Source organism: Diabrotica virgifera, chromosome 9, assembly GCF_917563875.1.
Source record: "Diabrotica virgifera virgifera chromosome 9, PGI_DIABVI_V3a".
In the NCBI taxonomy this organism is placed as follows: Eukaryota; Metazoa; Arthropoda; class Insecta; order Coleoptera; family Chrysomelidae; genus Diabrotica; species Diabrotica virgifera.
Window position 1 is genome coordinate 178,658,462 of NC_065451.1, and position 20,114 is coordinate 178,678,575.

Consider the following 20,114-nt stretch of genomic DNA (forward strand, 5'->3'; position numbering starts at 1 on the left):
TGCATGGTCTTGTAAATATGTTCATTTAGACCCAGCATTTTTATGCTTTCGGAATGACTAGTAGTAGACATAATAATAGGTATTGTCTGGGTACTTTGCATTCTCCATTGTCTTCGTATTTGAATTTCCAGATCTCTGTACTTGGCGATCTTTTCAGTAAATTTACTACGTAGATTATTGTTGTTAGGTATCGCCACATCAATAAGCGTTGTTTGTCTAATTTATTAACTAGTACGAGATCTGGCCTATTATGTGCCACTGTTTGGTCTGTGAGCACAGTGCAGTCCCAGTATAGCTTGTAGTTGCCATCCTCAAGCATACTCTCAGGGACGTATTGATAATATGGGAGATGGTCCGTTTGGAGAAGTCCCGGCTTGATAGCTATCTCTTGATGAAGGATTTTTCGCACTGCGTCATGCCGTTCCTTGTATTCAGTTGCAGCAAATGCCTGGCAGCCCCCTGTAAGATGTTGAATGGTTTCTTGGGCTTGATATCTACCGAAAAACGGTAAGAACTTAAATTGTTCGAAATGCAATTTTCTATAGTTTCTTTTGTAGAATTTTTTTATGCGATCAATATTTCTCGAGTTAAGGGGGAAAATAAGAGAAGCGAAAGGGAAGCATAATAATTATTGAATTGTCTTATTTATTACTAATTTTACGACATAATTGTACATAAACAAAAATAAACAGAATTATATTTTATACAATTTTTGAAACTTTCAACGAAACACCAAGCAAACTAAGTAAATAAGAGACATAAAATAATTTATATGCATTAAGTTCACTTAATTTTATTCACTAGCTGGTTTTATTGGTTGAATTTGTCTGTCGATATTTTAAGTTTTATGTCAGCTAATGTATTTTTATATTTCAACAATTTTGGACTCTGTTGGGGGGAATTTGCCCATCCCCCCCGTCGCAGGCCCGCCACTGGTTTTCTCGAAAAATAGTAATTAATCGTAATTGCAACACTTTCGGTCCTTAGACTTTTTGTCGAAAAGTTGAAAATGGCCGAAATATTCAACAAAAACAATTGCTATAAAATCAATCAGGTCTTACGCTCGCACTTTTACCGGATAAGTAATACCTTAAATATTGATTTTATTAAAAAAATTAAAGAAATCAAAATTGTACAAAATTTAATTCTCTTCATTTTTATATAGGTACATATTGCTTGTAAAGTTAATAATAAACGAGATAATTTAATAATTCAATAATTATGCTCTAACTGTCACTATTTTCCCCAAATAACTCGGAAAATATCGACCGCACGAAAAAATTTTAATAAAAGAAATTATTGAAAATCAACTTTTCAACAATTTTAGTTTGTATACATTTTGTCGGAAAGTTTAAAATGGCGGAGATATTGAGAAGAAACAGTTCTCGTTTAAAATCAAGATGGCGGCTAACGCATCGGCGGAATTCAGTCGAGATTTAAAATTTACACTACTCTTGACTCCCCCTAAAGACTAGAAAAATAAAATTTGGGGCAGCTCGTAATGCAAGGTTAGGCCCGTTATTCGTCTTACCCGACTGGACTATGAGACTAAGGAAGATGCTTGCATATGGCTTGCAAATTGTAGAACCCTCGGAGGTGTTAGCAGAGAAGGTTTCCATTGTTTTCAGTATGGTAGGATATAGAATAACATTTTTTTGTGTTGTTTTATGTGTTATTAGATTGAAAACTTAGTTTTTTTAGATTGTGTTTTATTTGAATGCCTGATGAGAGACTAATAAGTTTCGAAACCGGTAGAGGTGCTTGCTGCACTCTCTGATTGAACTGAAATAATGATGCGGCTGTAGTTTCGTGTTGCAACGAAATTGAAAATGGTTATTAATTTTTAATTTACATGTTTACTCCCATTGGAGTAAGAAGGGAACCATTCTCGTTGGAATTTTACCGCGCTGAGCAGATGGGACGTGAATTATAAATTGTAAAATTCCCTCATCTTCTTTAGTCTCAGCATCCGTTATGGCTTGCAAATTGTAGAAGCCTCGGAGGTGTAACCAGAGAAGGTTCCCATTGTTTTCAGTATGGTAGGGTGTAGAATAACATTTCTTTGTGTTGTTTTATGTGCTATTAGATTGAAAACTTAGTTTTTTTTAGATTGTGTTTTATTTTATTTGAATGCCTTAGTTTCGAATAATTAATCTAGTAACCCAGTGGTTTCCAACCTTTTTGTACCTGCGCCCCCCTTAAAAGAACAAAAAATTGTTGCGCCCCTTAATTTTTCTAACAATCTAATTTCATAAATACTCAACTAATATTATAATTTATTTAAGGAGCTACAAAATCGTATCCAATATCATGTAAAAATATACAAAAAGAAATAATAAAATTTGGTTTTTAATAGTATTTACCCCATTTTTAAATTAATTTAAAAAAATTTTGTTTGCAATTTCCTAATGGTAATAAACAATTATAACAGCTACATGTCCCCCCGCAACAGTATTGCGCCCCAAAGGTTGGAAACTACTGTAGTAACCGATATATTTTTAAAAGTAAAAGTAGAAGATGAACTAACTGACCCAATTGAAACTGGCAGTGGGATAAGACATGGGGATTCCTTGAATCCTTTACTGTTTAACCTGATCATGGATGAAATAATAAAAAAAGTAAGAACTAAAAAATGATACCAAATGGGAAAAAAACAACTTAAAATAATCTGCTATGCAGAAGATGCAATGCTAATCTGAAGATGATTTACAATGTATGCTGCACCAATTTTAACATAACCGCCAGAAAATTTAACATGTTAATTTGCCCAAAAAAGACAAAATGCGTGGTTATAACATCAAATCCAATAAGATGTAAATTGGAGCTGGAGGGTCAGATAATAGAACAAGTGATGGAGTTTAAGTATCTAGGCATCACAATATCTAGCTACGGAAGGCTCGAAACAGAAGAGGAAGATCAAGTGAATAGAGCAAACAGAGCCACATGTTGCCTGAATGACACAATATGGAGAAATAAACATATATCGGAAAATAAATGAAAGGCAGAATTTACAAAACAGTCATCAGACCAATAATGACATACGCGGCAGAAACACGAGCTAGAAGTACAGATATACGACGGAGATGCAAGGTGGACAACATTAATAATTGGGTAGGAAACCGAAGAATAGGATGGAATGACCACATAAGTCGAATGACAAGAAATATAGTAGTAGTAAGGACAGCGAGAGTTCCGCAATAGGAAAACGATCAGTGGGAAGACCTCTAAAACGATGGAACGACAACTTACTAGAGGCACATAAAAAACAGACCGATTCATGTCTATACAAAAAGAAGAAGAAGAGGAAGAAGAAGAAGAAGAAGAAGAACAACAAGAAGAAGAAGAAGAAAAATATATATTGTTAAAAAAATCATTTAGTATTAAGGTTTCAAGGGTTATATTATAATGCATAAACTACATTACTATAAAATACTTTCCATATCGGAAAATTCATTAATAATTTAAAACATTTTCAGGAAAGTTAAAATTATCTAGGAAAATCCATACAAAATAACAGATTTAAACGAATAATCCAAAAGTTACTGCAATATTTATTTAGTAAAGGGCAAATGAGACCTTTTCTTTTGCCGAGAAAGAGATAATTATAACTTCTTGTAACATTGTAAAACGTTAGTAAGTAATTGAAAATACACTGAAAGAAATGATTTTCTGTATTGGGAAAATTATGTTATGATACCGAAGTTAATTTCTTTTTCGGAAGTTTTATTTTATAATCTGTCGTATTTCAGCCAATTGGCTAATTGTACATCTTCCATTCCTTAAATCATCTGTCTCAGTTTTTTGATTTAGAGGGGGTCAATAGTAGTGTAAATTTAAAATCTCGACTGAATTCCACCGTTGCGTTAGCCGCCATCTTGATTTTAAACGATAACCGTTTTTGCTCAATATCTCCGCCATTTTCGACTTTTCGATAAAAAGTGTAGATACTGAAATTGTTGAAAATACGATTTTATATAATTTCGTTCATTATATTTTTTTTGTGCGATCGATATTTTCCAAGTTATGGGGGGACAATAGTGAGCGCTAGATCATAATTATTGAATTATTGAATAATCTCTTTTATTATTAGTTTTACAACAAACATGTACCTATACAAAAATGAAGAGAATTAAATTTTGTACAATTTTGATATCTTTAATTTTTTTGATAAAATCAATATTTAAGGTAGTACGTATGCGGTAAAAGTGCGAGGGTAAGACCTGATTGATGTTATACCAATTGTTTTTGTTTAATATCTCCGCCATTTTCAACTTTTCGACAAAAAGTGTAAGGACTGAAATAGTTGCAATTACGATTTACTACAATTTTTGAAGTTATACTTCTTTAGACGCGATTGAGATTGAGGGTGAATTTATATTGATCTGCGCGCATGCGCACACCGACAGTATGGTATTAGTCGTTATACGGGCTCTAATTGGGTGTTGAAATGATCTGTCAATAATAAATAATTGTTCAATATGAAGGTAAACAAATGTATAATATATTAGTTTTATTGTTGTGAGAACAGAAACAAAAAAGTTTATAATTGTAGTGACATTTAAATAGTTTTTAAAAGTAACAGGTACGTAATAATTTTAAATGTATCATAGGTACCTACCTATTTGAACCTACCAAAATACATAGTATGTAATACTTTTATTTACATAATTTGATTACCATCAAAATTTCTATCAATGTTAACCTAATATATTGTTTTCTTACTCTATGTTTTGTTGTATTTTTTCAATTCTAAATCATTTCAATTCGAAATCAAAATAATTTAATTTAATTCAAAAATGTCAAAAGCTTAATCCGTTTAGTTAGTCGATCTTCGCATATAATGACACACTGCCTCTGTGGCGAAGCGTTTAAGGCGAATGAACCCCAATATACCAACCGCGCTGATAGCTGGTTCGAATCCCAATAAAAACTTTTATTTTTTTATTTTTTTATACATTTTATGATTGTAAGTATATTTATTATATAATTTTATTTTCAGAAAATACGTATTTAGTTAAAAATTTTTCCGACAATTAATGTTCAGAAATCATTTGTGGCATTTTTAACGTGTTTGTGTGTTTTATTCTTTTATTATTTTAATTTTTGGCACTGTTTTAATAAAAATGTTTGAGGAGTAGTAAGTATAAATTAGTTTAATATTTAAATAAAATATAAATAAAAAGTATATTAATTTCGTTTAAATCATATAATAGAAGTATAACTTTTTACGTGCGTACAAAGTACACACACATTCTTTTTTTGAAAAAACCAGTGGTGGGTCTACGAGGGGATGGGGGAATGGGGAAATTCCCCCTAACAGCGTTCAAAATTAAAAAATAATTATTGGAATATAAGAATATATTAGCTGACATGAAACTTAAAATGTTAAAATGTCGACAGACAAATTCAACCAATAAAACCCGCTAGTTAATAAAATGAAATGAACTTAATGCATATGTTATTATTAATGTCTTTTATGTACTTAGTTTGGTTGGTGTTTCATTGGAAGTTTCAAAAATTGTATAAAATATTATTCTCTTTATTTTTGTTTAGGTATGTACAATTATATCGAGAACTTAATAATAAATGCGACAATTCAATAATTATGCTTCCCCTCCGCTTCCAATACTTTCCTCCTTAGTTCGGAAAATATTGATCTGATAAAAAAATTGTGCAATAGAAATTCTAGAAAATTTTATTTCTAACAATTTTATTTGTTACCGTTTTTGTCGAAAAGTTGAAAATGGCGGAGATATTGAGCAAAGACGATTCTCGTTTAAAATCAATATGGCGGCTAATGTAAACGCGAAATTCAGTCGCGATTTTAAATTTACACTACTATTGACAGCCTCTAAAGATCAGAAAAATAAAATTTGGGGCAGCTCCTAATGCAAGGTTAGGCCTGTTATTCGTCTAACCCGACTGGACTATTAGTGTTAAAGACTATGTACACAGCCGGAACCTACTGCTTTACGTGCCCTCCGAAGAACAGTGGCGGCTCAGTTAAATTGAGATATGGCCGCCCCACTTGTTTTAATCGGACGATATTAATAGAGGTGTATTTTTGCAAATTCTGTGCCTTTCCACATCCAATTTGATACACCGTGTATTTAAGCTCTAAAGAAATAAGAAGTTCGAGTCTTCTGTCTTATCTGTCGTGTGTGACTTATTTGTGGTGAGGGTTGTAAATTAGCTTGCGTTTATGGTAAATACTACATGTGCACCTTGGGTGACTATAAATCGGATAGAGAGATCGGCTAACAGATAATATCCTAGATTAAATCTTTGATATCCAAACTACTATACTTACCTACATGAAGATAAAATTGGTGGAAAAACAATGGCTCTTCTCAGGATTGCCTGACAAAAAATCTCGGTTAGAGAATCCGTATTTGCCAACTTAACGCCAAAGAACTTAGCAGAGTCAAAAGTATATGTAAGTATATGCTTAAACTCGTGTTAAAACAAAATATTGACATGGCTCTCATCCAAGAGACACATATTATTCTTCTTCTTCTTCTTTTTGAGTAGACATGACCATATCTGTTTTTCAGTGTTCCTCCAGTAAGTTGTCATTCCATCGTTTTCTTGGTTTTCCCACTGATCATCTTCCTATTGGGACAGTCTCTCATAGTCCCTACTGCTCTATTTGTTGCCATTTGGCTTATGTGGTCATTCCATTCTACTCTTCTGTTTTTTAACCAGTAATTAATGTTGTCTACCTTGAATCTCCGTCGTATATCTATGTTTCTAGCTCTATCTCATAGTGTCTTACCATCTATTGTTCAAAGGGTTTTCATCTATGCTGTTTCTAACAGTTTCTAGCATCTCTGCTGCATGTCATTATTGGTCTGGCGACTGTTTTGTAAATTCTGCCTTTCACTTCTTTTTCGATATTTTTATTGCCCCGTATTGTTACATTCAGGCAACCTGCGACTCCGTTTGCTTTATTCACTTAATCTTCCACTTCTGTTTCGAGCTTTCTGTAGCTAGATAGTGTGATGCCTAGATATTTAAACTCAATGACTTGTTCTATTATCTGATCCTACAGCTCTAATTTACATCTTATTAGATGTGCTGTTATAACCATAAATTTGATTTTTTGTGGAAATTAACATGTTAAATTTTCTAGCGGTTATATTAAATTGGAATCAAGAAGCTTCTATTCTGGTAGACGGCAAAGAAACAGACAAAATTTGCATTCGAAGAGGTGTCAGACAGGGTTGTGTGTTATCCACAACTTTGTTTAACGTATACTCAGAAATAATTTTTAATGAAGCTTGGAAGGACAATGCGGAGTTCGAATCGGGGGAGAAACTATTAACAACATCAGATATGCAGAAGACACCGCGATCATGGCTGAAAATATCGAAGATCTTCAATTCCCTATAGCTCGAGTCACTAGAGAATGCTCCAATAACTGACTTAACATAAATGCAACAAAGACAAAGTTACTTGTGGTTAGTAAACAATAGGTCGGCCCTATGCAACTAATTGTCAGTGATGAATCAATAACAAAAGTTAACCATTTTAAATACCTAGAATGTTGGATAAACGAGACACTAAATCCAGATGAAGAAATTAAAACTCGTATAGAAATTGCTAGAGCAGCATTTATGAAACTTAGATCTATTTTGAGCAACTCTCAGTTGAACTTACAACTAAGAACCAAGTTCCTAAAATGTTATGTGTATCCTAAATTACTATATGGATGTGAAACCTGGATCATGAAGGTTAACATGACGAACAAATTAGAAGCCTTGGAGATGTGGTCGTATCGTAGAATGCTCAGAATATCTTGGGTTCAACGCATTTCAAACAGAGAAGTCTTAAACAGAGTAGGTCAAGGCGAAGGTGACTTAATGAAGATGATAAAAAAGAAAAAAACTTGAATATCTGGGGCATATAATGAGAGGTAGCAGATACAGGATGCTGCAGTTAATACTCAATGGAAAGATCGACGGAAAAAGACGAATTGGTCGAAAGAAATATTCATGGCTCCGAAACCTTCGTCAATTAACTGGCTTATCAGCAGATCAATTGTTACATGCCGCACAAGATCGAGAACGATATCTTCAAATTGTTATGGAAGCTATCCACGCCTAAAAATTTGGGCACGGTACTTAAAGAAGAAGATATTAAATTGGAGCAGCTTACGTTATAAATCATCTTCACTTTGAGAGATGAGTATTGCGTCGTCTGCATATTATAGCAGATTATTTTAAGTTGTTTTTCTCCCATTTGGTATCCTTTTTTAGTTCTTAGTTTTTTTATAATTTCATCCATGATCAGGTTTAACAATAGAGGACTCAGGGTGTATCCTTGTCTTATCCCATTGCCAGCTTGAATCGGATCAGTTAGTTTTTTATCTACTTTTACTTTTATTATGTTGTTCTGGTAGTAGTCCATTCTTTAACGGTAAAATATTGCAAAACCTCTAAATTTTAAAGAACCGCTTGGATTGACGACATGAAATTTGGCATAGACATAAGCTAACAAGTCAAAGAAAAAAAGTGATATTGTGCCGATATGTGCTTTTGCCCTGCGGATGGTTTTCACCCCCTCTTGGGGGTGAAAAAATATTCGTCCAAAGAAAGTCAGGATATGGATAAACTGGCTAATTTTAAGTAACTTTTGTTCTATAGAGTTTTTTCACTAAGTCAATACTTTTCGAGTTATTTGGCAGTGAATATGTTCATTTTTTCAACAAAATAACCACGCTTTTAGACGGTTTTTTGCAAATAACTCAAATAGTAAGTATTTTGTCGAAAAAACATTCTCAGCAAAAATATAACCTGTAAAAAAGTTAAAAAAAATGGTGTATATATCACGTCTCTACACCTAGTAGAAGCAGAGTTATAGCTAATGAAAAATAGGTTCATACTCGTCAAATTCCAAATGGAATACTTTAACGTGAAATAACCAAAAATGAAGCATATTTCGGGGAAAACTCATTACAACTTATATAAAGTGTTTAAAAAAAGCTTCATTTTTGTTTTATAAAAAAATTTTCTAGCATCAAAATTAAACAAGTTACGTTCAAAATAAAGTTAGTCCCTTTTGGTTTTGGTAAAAAAATCGAGAAAATCACACCCTAATTAGTATCTTAAATGAACTTAATCGTTACGACTTCACAAGTTTCTTGACTCATGTATATATTGTTTATAGTCTGGGCTGATTATCGGAGAATAGGCCATTTTTGGGAAAAGTTATTTACCAGCAATTTTATTGCTGAAATCGAATCTTATGATTGTATATATTAATAATATAGGTATGCAAAGTCCGCAGATAGTGTGCTACTTTTTTATAAACAAAATGGCGCCCGAAAATCGTGTTTTCTTCAATTTTTGCTCTATAACTCCAAAGATTTTAACTTTACACCAAAAACACTCAAATAAAAATTCACCGCAATTAAATTCTGCATAGAGACGTGTTTTTTCGGATTTACTTCGACGAAAACTTTCCCCGGAAAAAGCGGGTATTTCCAACAATATCTTTAATTTTCAACTAAACTTTTAGGTAAGTAATTGTTAATCAATAGTTAAATAACTTGGTAATGTAAAAGCACTTTTTGTATAGATTATAATTCCAGAAGACGATGGAAACTCAATGAACAGTTTAGCAACAATTGAATTGTTAATTAAAAATTTATGGTCGCTATAATAACGACAATAATTATGATACATAAGAATAATTATGATTTTTTCATAAAAAGACACTATACCTATCTAATGGACTTTACATAATTGAAATTGGACTATTTAAGCGACCTCAGGAATATTTTAAAATTATAAACAATTTTTTGGCTTATAAACAAATAGAATATCTCGGGAAATATTAAACTAAATTAAATTATAAAAACGGTATTCGAAAATCAACGGCAGGACGCTTCTTTTAAAAGAAAAAACGTTTAATTACGACGAGTGGTTCCTGAGATACAACCGGTGAAATTTGACCGGAATTTACGGCAAAGATATAAACAATAGGATCATAATTTTCAAACTATCACCTTTTTATTTTTGTCCTCTTTCTCGACACCAATTTTCATATCCTTAAAATACTCATAACATATATTATTATAATAAAAACTATCGATAATACGTGTGAAAATTGCCAAAAATAGCAAAATTTCAATCAAAAATTAGGTTGGAGAAACCCTCAAAGTTCAAAATCGGTATACGTTAAAAGAATGCATTTTCTCGGCTTTCCATGGAGCAATTTCCTTCATTCTTTTTTTGTTCCCAAGTAACTCGAGGAGAGCTATCGAACTAATGCATTACTAAATGTCAGACTTGGTTTTGTTTTGTTATAATAAATTAATTTATTTATTATAACACAAAATTTTAATTTGTTTAAATAAAAATTGTTTAAATAATTATACAGCTTTCAAATGAGAATATTTATGTTTTTAACTTTAAAAGGTACACTTGTAGTAAGTTTATCTAAAAAAAGCCTACAACTGGAAAAAATATGTAGTTTTCTGTTCTTATAAATAAATTAATCTATTATAACAAAACAAAAGCAAGTTTGACATTTAATAATGAGTTAGTTCGATGGCTCTACTCGAGTTGTTAGGGAACAAAAAAAGAATGAAGGAGATTGCTCCATGGGAAGCCGAGAAATGCATTTTTTTTAACATATACCGATTTTGAACTTTGGGGGTTACATTTTCTCCAACCTAATTTTTGATTGGAATTTTGCTATTTTTGGCAATTTTCACACGTATTATCGATAGTTTTTATTATAATAATATATGTTATGAGTACTTTAAAGATATGAAAATTTTTGTGGAGGAAGAGGACAAAAATAAAAAGGTGATAGTTTGAAAATTATGATCCTACTGTTTATATCTTCGCCGTAAATTCCGGTCAACTTTCACCGGTTGTATCTCAGGAACCACTCGTTGTAATTAAACGTTTTTTCTTTTAAAAGAAGCGTCCTGCCGCTGTTTTCGAATACCGTTTTCACAATTTAATTTAGTTTAATATTTCCCGAGATATTCTATTTGTTTATAAGCCAAAAAATTGTTTATAATTTTAAAATATTCCTGAGGCCGCTTTAATAGTCCAATTTCAATTCTGTAAAGTACATTAGATAGGTATAGTGTCTTTTTATGAAAAAATCATAGTTATTCTTATGCATTATAATTATTGTCGTTATTATAGCGACCGTAAATTTTTAATTAACAATTCAATTGTTGCTAAACTGTTCATTCAATTTTCATCGGCTTGAAAAGGGCTTTTACATTACTAAGTTATTTAATTATTGATTAACAATTACTTATCTAAAATTTTAGTTGAAAATTAAAGATTTTGTTGGAAAAACCCGCTTTTTCCGCGGAAAGTTTTCGTCGAAGTGAATCGGGAAAAACACGTCTCTATATAGAATTTAATTGCGGTGAATTTTTATTTGGGTGTTTTTGGTGTAACGTTAAAATCTTTGGAGTTATAGAGCAAAAATTGAAAAAAACACGATTTTCGGGCGCCATTTTGTTTATAAAAAAAGTAGCACACTATCTGCGGACTTTGCATACCTGTATTATTAATACATACAATAATAAGATTCGATTCCAGCAATTAAATTGCTGGTAAATAACTTTTCCTTGTATTTTGCTAATTAGCCCAGAGTATTATATGATCTGTAAGTTTTATCGGTTCAAAGTCCTTATTATTGAAAGGGCTGTAGTTAAAAGGGGTTGAACGAGTCACTGATCACGAATGTATGCAAATTTAGAAACACCAAATCTTAATAAATTTTTGTCTAACAGAAAAACAAAAAAATACGTGATATTCAGAAAAGCAAATCTGACTTTTTTCGTTTTTCAAGATTTTTGGTATCTCTAACAATTTTTAAGTTATTTTGAAAAAAGCATATTTTTCAAAATTTAAATTTTTAAAAATTTTACCTTGAAACCAAATTTTTTCAAAAATAAGCACTTTGAATCGATGAAACTTACAGATCATATATAAACACAACATAAGTAAAATAATTTGAGGAGCCGTAACGCTTAATTTAATTTAAGTTGCTAATTAGGGGGTGGTCTTCCCGATTTTTTTTTTGCAAAAAAAAAGGGACCAACTTTATTTTGAGCGTAACTTGCTTAAATTTAATGCTAGAAACTTTTTGTAAAACCAAAATAAAGCTTTTTCTAAACACTTTAAAAAAGTTATAATGGGTTTTTCCCAAAAAGTGCTTAATTTTTTTGATATTTCACATCGAAATATTCTATTTTAAATTTGGTGAATATGAATCTATTTTTCATTGGCTATAACTCTGGTTCTACGAGATCCAGAGACCTAACGCGTACACCATTTTTTTTTACTTTTTTATAGGCTATATTTTTGCTACGAACGTTTTTTTCGACAAAATACTTACTTTTTGAGTTATTTGCAAAAAACCGTCTAAAAATGTGGTTATTTTGTTGAAAAATTAACATATTCACTTGCAAATCACTCGAAAAGTGTTGCCTTGGCGAAAAAGCTCTATAGAACAAAAGTTACTTAAAATTAGTCAGTTTACCCATTTTCGGACTTGTTTTGGACATATATTTTTTCACCCCCAAGAGGGGCTGAAAGTCACCCCCAGGGCAAAAGCACAAATCGCCACAATATCAGTTTTTTTCTTTGACATGTAAGCTATACGTATGCCAAATTTCATGTCAATCCAAGCGGTTCTTTAAAATTTAGAGCAAAAACCGTGAAAGAATGGACTATAGATATTTTCGATCGTTTTTATTACGCCTAGAGGCACCTCTCTTGCGTACAATAAATGGATAACGTCCTTTAATTTGACCCTGTCAAATGCTTTTTAAAGGTCAACGAAACACAAATATGCCGGTTTGTTGTATTCTAACGATTTCTATTGAACTTGCCTCATTATAAATATAGCGTCAGTGCATGATCTTCCCGACCTAAAACCTTGTTGTTCTCCTGATAATATTATAATTTCATTCAGTTTGTTTGTTATCACTTTGGTCACTAATTTTATTGCTCTGTTTATTAAATTTAATTCCTCTGTAATTCCCCGGGTCCGATATAATCGTATGAGGGCAAAGAAAAGCTCAACAAGCAATCAACATGCTCAACCCTGTTTGGAGGATTACAAAGACAAAGCTCCGAATATTTCAGTCAAATGTCATGTTTGATCTACTCTATGGATGTGAAAACTAGGAAATGAGAAAAACCCTTACAAATAAACTGCAGGTATTTGTTAACAAATGATCACGAAGAATTATTGTTCGTATTTTTTAGCCTAACATACGAAACGAAGATCTGCTACACATGACAAAACACAAGATGGTAGAAAACGAAATAAAGTCCATAAAGTGATGTTAGATCGGTCACACACTTGGAAAAAAATAGCTGCAGTATTGCAAACACTGCTCTAGAGTGGAAACCCCTAAAACTTACCCCTACCTTATTCTTAAAAAAATGCCCCTTTATTCTTTCAAGACCTCCGTACCACATTTTCAAGCTCTCCCTCCAAACTGGAATCTTCCCCGATTACTGGAAAGACAGCTTTCTAAAGCCCATCTTTAAATCCGGTGACAAAACCTGTGTAACAAACCATCGTCCCATTAGAATAATCAGTGCAATCCCCAAGGTATTTGAAAGTCTGGTATGTGACATTCTAACCCCTCTATTTGAACCTCTACTAGTCCAACAACAGTTTGGGTTTAGACCGCGAAAATCTACAGAATTAAATCTTCTTAGTCAGGTGGACTTCTTGCTTAACACCTTGAAGAAGAGGTATCAAGTGTATACGATATACACTGACTTCTCCAAGGCATTCGACAGGGTGCCACACAATATTTTGTTGCATAAGTTCAAACTGATTGGGATTGATGAGCCTTTATTGTCATGGTTCCAAAGCTACTTATCTGATCGTAGACTGATTGTTAAAATTGGCACTTTTCTTTCTAAAATTATCCAAGTTCCATCAGGAGTGCCTCAAGGCTCTCACCTTGGGCCACTCTTGTTTAATATTTTCATAAACGACATAAATGAATGCTTCGCAATCAGTTTATTTTTGCTCTTTGCTGATGATCTAAAATTAAGCTGTGTGATTAAATCCCCAGAGGACTGTGAAAAACTACAGTACGATTTAAATAACTTGCTAGAGTGGTGTAAAAGAAATGGCATGGAACTTAATCCAACTAAATGTAAAACTATGACTTTTTCCCGTTCCAGAAATGCTATTGTTTTTGACTACAATATTGGTCACTATACTCTCGAAAGAACTTTCCTTTTTAAAGACTTGGGGGTTACCCTTGCCCTTGATACAAACTTACAGCTTTCTCATCATCTGGAGAATGTTGTTAATAAGGCTTTCCAGATGCTTGGATTTTATTAGAAGATGCACCCAGGACTTCACAAATATTACAGCTTTAAAAACCATCTACTGTGCCTTGGTCCGTCACCATCTTGAGTATGACTCCTGTGTATGGTCTCCTTTTTATGGAGTGTATACTAATGCTCTTCAGTTAGTTGAACATAAATTTTTAAAGCAAATTGCACATAGACTTAATATCTTGGACAACTACAATGATGCAGATATTCTTAATATCCTGGATATGGCACCGGTCACTGCTCGTCATAAGAGAAGGGATCTCATCACTTTCCACAACATCCTTCATGGAAAACTGGAACTCCAGAGCTTCTTCAAAAAATTAATATTCATGTCCCACTAAGCACAACCAGGGCCCAGAGCACGCCAAATAGAATTCTATTTTGCTGACGTCACAAAATAGAATTTCATAATGGGAGAATCGACGGTTGCTAGGCAACGTGACGTCACTAAAATAGAATTCTATTTGGCGTGCTCCCGCACCAGGGCTACAGTTAGTTTCCATTACCCAATCCACCGTACTAACTATGGTCTTAACAACTTCCTCACTAGAACTGCCAGACTAGCAAACCAGCACCTTAACATTGACTTTTTTCAAACTTATAGCAAGTTCCTGAGTCAGGTTTTAGTAAACATTAACTAAGATTTATTGTGATGTAATAATAATAATAATAATAAACTCAAAAGTGAACCCACTATCTCAGCTATTGAACTCCACAGACGCAGGTTTTAGAATCAATAATAACAACAATGTGGTGGCCAAGCTGAATCATTTATTGTACATGGATGATTTGAAATTAATGGCTTCAACTCGAAACCAACTCGATGAGATGCTAAAAACTGTAGAAACTTTTTCTAATGATATTAGTATGCACTTCGGACTAGACAAGTGCCGTATTTTAAATATAGTCAGAGGAAAAGTACAGCCCGGAGGATTCGATATGCAAAATGGCCAGAACATCGAGGCCATGGGTGAAAACGATATGTATAAATATCTTGGAGTAAAGCAAGCGCGGATAATTGACCATAAACAAATGAAAACAGAGATAACTACTGAGTTTATACGAAGGATAAAACAGCTGCTTCGCTCACACCTTAACAGTAGAAATTTGTTTAAGGCACTAAACACCTACGCATGTTCCACGCTTAGCTACTTATTTGGCATTCTTAAGTGGACAAAAACGGACATAGAAAATCTTCAGCGAAAAGTAAGAACGCACCTCACAAAGGCACAAAAACACCACCCCAAAAGTGCAGTAGAAAGAACGACATTACCACGGAATTTAGGAGGAAGAGGACTTAGGAGGAATAGCTGAGCAATTAGACAAACAAATTGCTAACTTAAGAACTTATTTTCAGATGCAGGCTGAGATATCTACTCTACATCGCGCTATCTGCGCAGTAGATGACACAACACCGATTAAACTGAGGGAACCAGAAATGAGCATAAACCAATTCACTGAAGACGAAAAAATGTGCACCTGGATGGGTAAACCTCTGCACGGGCGACATCCTAATGAGGTCAGCCAAGACTATGTCGACAATACAGCGTCGAACTATTGGTTGACATCAGGAAAGATGTTTCTTGAAACGGAGGGTTCATTACTGGCTATTGAGGATCAGGTTATACCAACCAGAAATTACCTGAAATATATCGTCAAAGACCCTCAGGTTCAAAACGATAGCTGCTGATATGGATGTCAAGCCCAAGAAACGAGATAGCTATCAAACTGGGACTTCTCCAAACGGACCATTTCCCATATTATCAATACGTTCCTGAGAATATGCTTGAGGATGGCAACTACAAGCTATACTGGGACTGCACTGTGCTCACAGACCAAACAGTGGCACATAATAGGCCAGATCTCGTACTAGTTAATAAATTAACAAGACAAACAACACTAATTGATGTGGCGATACCTAACAACAATAATCTACGTAGCAAATTTACTGAAAATATCGCCAAGTACAGAGATCTGGAAATTCAAATACGGAGACAATGGAGAATGCAAAGTACCCAGACAATACCGATTATTATGTCAACTACTGGAGTCATTCCGAAGACCCTCCTCGAAAGCATAAAAAAGCTGGGTCTGAATGAACATCTTTATAAGACCATGCAGAAAGCTGTACTATTCGCGACGGCCAGAAGTGTACGAAAATTTTTGGGAGATACACCTGCATACAAAGTCACCTAGGGCTCGATAACATGGAAAGAGTCCCACCAGAACTCAATCCTTTTGATACCGTAGGTATCTGGGATGAGTCAATTTTCCCCTTAGAGGGAGTGTGAGCCGTATGGCTAAATCTGAACTCAAAAGTGACTTGTCTGCTTATGTCCGCCGACCACACTAATTAATGTCCTTAGGTATAATTATTTGTGTAATTTGTATTGGTAACATATTTTATTTATATTGATAATTTTTATTTTTTGTTCTCTTTATTGTATGTAATTTATATTTTAATCTATTTTTTTTCTGTAAATGGTTGTAACCCTATATAAATAAAAAAGGAGTCACCCAGTACAAAGTTAGAGAAGATCAATCGTGGACGAGATAATAGATCAAGGAAAGTCTTGGAATAAGGTGAAGACCTTGACGCAAATTAGAACTCGATGAGCTGTTTTCACTGAAGCTCTATGCTTCAAGTGAACATAGAGCTTCAAGAACCTTATATATACATTATAAATATTGTGGTAACAACAAGCAACTGTACTTAACTAAACAAAAACATGCTGTGAACATTTAGTATTACTTTTTATTATTTATCTTTAGGTTTATTGTGTTCAGATCTATTTCGCAGAAAAAATTTAAACGACTCATACGTAAACCAGCAAATAGCAGTTGATGGGATCGTATACATAACCCTCGGATAAACACCTCCAAAGAATCCTGCAATTCCTCTTCTATTATATACCGTTTTTGCAGCCTCACTCAAAGTTTCTATCGTTCTTTTGCCTTCTTGTGTGTTTAAAAGTGTTTTGCAGACATCCAGTGGATTGGTTACAGCTGAAGCTAGACCTCCAGCTATTCCTCCACTTACTACATGACTAGCTGGAGAATACATTTTCTTCGGATTTAAAAGATTTTGACAAATCTCGTATACCACGAAATGGACGCTTTGAAATGGCACGTTCATCATTACTGTAGTGAAAAACGATCGGTAAAATGCTCTAATTCCTTCATTCCCATAAATGTCCACAACACATCTAAAAGTATTCTTACACGTTGAACCTCTCATCTGCATACGTTGCTTGACGACTTCCGAGGGATTCATTATTGAATCATGGAATAATGTAGCGCAAGATCCAGCTATTCCATGACAAATAAAGTCGTACCGAGGATTATTTACCAGTACTGTTAGATTTTTCTTAACCAGTTCATAGTTGGCGAAGTAAAGACCATGAGCTGGGCCTGCTGCTATAGCAATAGGGGTGATACCTCGTAATGGACTGAAAGTACCCTCTTTTTTCATCATAGTACGTAAATATTGGAGAATGTTTCTATCACCTCTAAATTCTAAGGACTGCATTCTGGTCTTTATGGTATCTATGGGAAACATTACACAAAATTCCATGAAGCCTGCCATTGCTCCAGCAAGTAGGTGTATGGTGAAACTTTCTGTATGAAGTGTTTCATAATCATCTTGCGACATATGGATGGTATACTCGTGCAGAGTCAGGTAAGGGAAATTTACATTATTTTATAAATTGACATTAATAACCTATTTTGCGTCAACTGCGACATTTGCCATTTTAGTGATATTCATAGAATAGGGCATTCCAACATGCTGTGAAAATAAATCAATATGGTAGCCGGAAGGCAAACATAAATGCTATTCTCATAGAGGTATATATTAACATAGAGTGAGCCTACGCTTCGCGCTTCCTGACGACAAGATCTCTTGGACTGGTTTGCGCTATCTCTTTCTAGCACATTGTATCGAGAAACTAAGATGACATTAAGTGTGAGTATAGGCACAGAAGGGGAGGACTACTGTCGCAGCTTTACTATGCGTAAGAGTGAAACAGCACTGAGCCAAACAAAAAAAGATGGTGTCACTTCGTTCTGAATGACACTCTATCTATGATAATATATAAGTCTATGGTTATTCTCCCAGTTCTAAATGTGTTTTAAATCATTTTAATTGCGTTTTTTTAAATTTTGTTATGTACAAGGATTAATTTAGCATTTTCACTGGAAAAATTGATTTAAAAATATAATATGCCTCATTTCTGTTGTGTTTTGAAGTGCGGAATTCGAAGTATTCATGATAAAGTTCAGTTGTATCGGTTAGCATCAGTGCTACATTTTAAGCATAAAACAACTAAATAAGAGATCATCTGAGAGACAAAAACATAACTAAATAAGCTATTATCTGAGATACCAAAAACAATGGTTAAATGCTATAAAACGTCCTATAAAAATGCTAAATAACTATGTCCATGTTACTTACGCATGGAAAACTGTCTGAACCGTAGGTTAACTCAGACTATATTATTTATTTTGCCAATCTTTTGCTTGTACCTACTAGCAACATTTGTATTGTCTACCAACAACTTTATGTTGTTCTGAAGCTATTTCCTTGTGGCATTTTTATGATTAATTATTTATATGGGAAATAAGCCACAATTAAAATGAAAAAAATAATTTTATTAACGTTTCGACGCCCAAATCGGGTGCCGTTGTCAAAATACAAAATATTACTAAAATAAACTAAAGTGTTGTTGCTAAGCAAAAAAATTCTTCTAATAATTTATTTAATCTCACTCATTTATATTGGCAATTCAGACATATATTATACATTTTAAAGTAGAAGACTTTAAAATGATATTGCCAATATTTATGAGTTGCGTTCCTGGGACGACTTACTGAAAGATAGTTCATTCGATTACATGAAATTAACCCCAACTCAAGAATATCCGTCATAAAAAATTATAGCATGCGATATGTCTTTAAAAAGACAACCAAATGCAACGACAGTAAAATTCTCGCGTTAGAGACTTCATAGTAAGTCACAAGGGAAAACCAGGAAAAACCTTGTGATACTATCCCGACATCGTAAGTATTTGGTCTTACATTAATTTACTCTCAAAAAATAATACCAAATTCTGACTTGTAACATGTTTAAATTATAAATAATATTAATAATATTAGATATATCAGTAATACTAAAATATAAAATATGTACTAGCTCGATATTATTGACTTACTAATCTTGGTATTTTCTTTCTATTGACTTCCTCTTTCAGTATGGGTAACCACATCCTACTGCATTCTACCGAAGAATTTGCGACACAATTGGTTTCATTTAGCATAATTAGAGCCGCTTCTTTGATTTTTCTCTTTTTACTATCTGATTCTTTCAGGACTATACTTGAATCTCTCCACTGAACTCTATGTTCATTATCCCATGCGTGTTGACATATTTGAGATCTCTCAAATTCTCTATTTTTAATATAAGATTGATGTTCACTTATTCTAACGTCTAATGGTCTTGATGTCTCACCTAAATAAAATTGTTCGCATTCACAAGGTATTTTATAAATGCAATTCTTTGTTCTTTCCTGATCATTGTTAGGTTTAGTTTTAGATAGAATAGATCTCAATGTGTTTGTTGTTTTGAATGTTGTTGAAATGTTGAATTTATTTCCTATTGTTTTAAGTTTCTCGGATAGTCCTTTTATATATGGTATTGATATTTTCCTCGTATTATTTCTGGTGAATGTTGTAGGATCCCGTTCTAAGTTGTTCTGTTCCATTCGATCC

General features: G+C 33.3%; 2 protein-coding genes across 2 annotated transcripts in view; both read right to left on the reverse strand.

Moving 5' to 3' along the window:
• The window catches only part of LOC126892012 (uncharacterized), a 74,141-nt gene that overhangs the window by 43,486 nt on the left and 10,541 nt on the right, over positions 1-20,114 (reverse strand). The gene's annotated exons all lie outside the window — the stretch shown is intronic.
• On the reverse strand, positions 17,086-18,102 carry LOC126892018 (mitoferrin-1-like). The gene has a single exon (XM_050661436.1). The coding sequence runs from the start codon at positions 17,998-18,000 to the stop codon at positions 17,107-17,109; it is 894 nt and encodes a 297-aa protein (XP_050517393.1). The 5' UTR covers positions 18,001-18,102; the 3' UTR covers positions 17,086-17,106.

Bases quoted from the DNA above. Each gene is read 5' to 3' on its own strand.
- LOC126892018 (XM_050661436.1), bottom strand. From the start codon at position 18,000: ATGTCGCAAGATGATTATGAAACACTTCATACAGAAAGTTTCACCATA.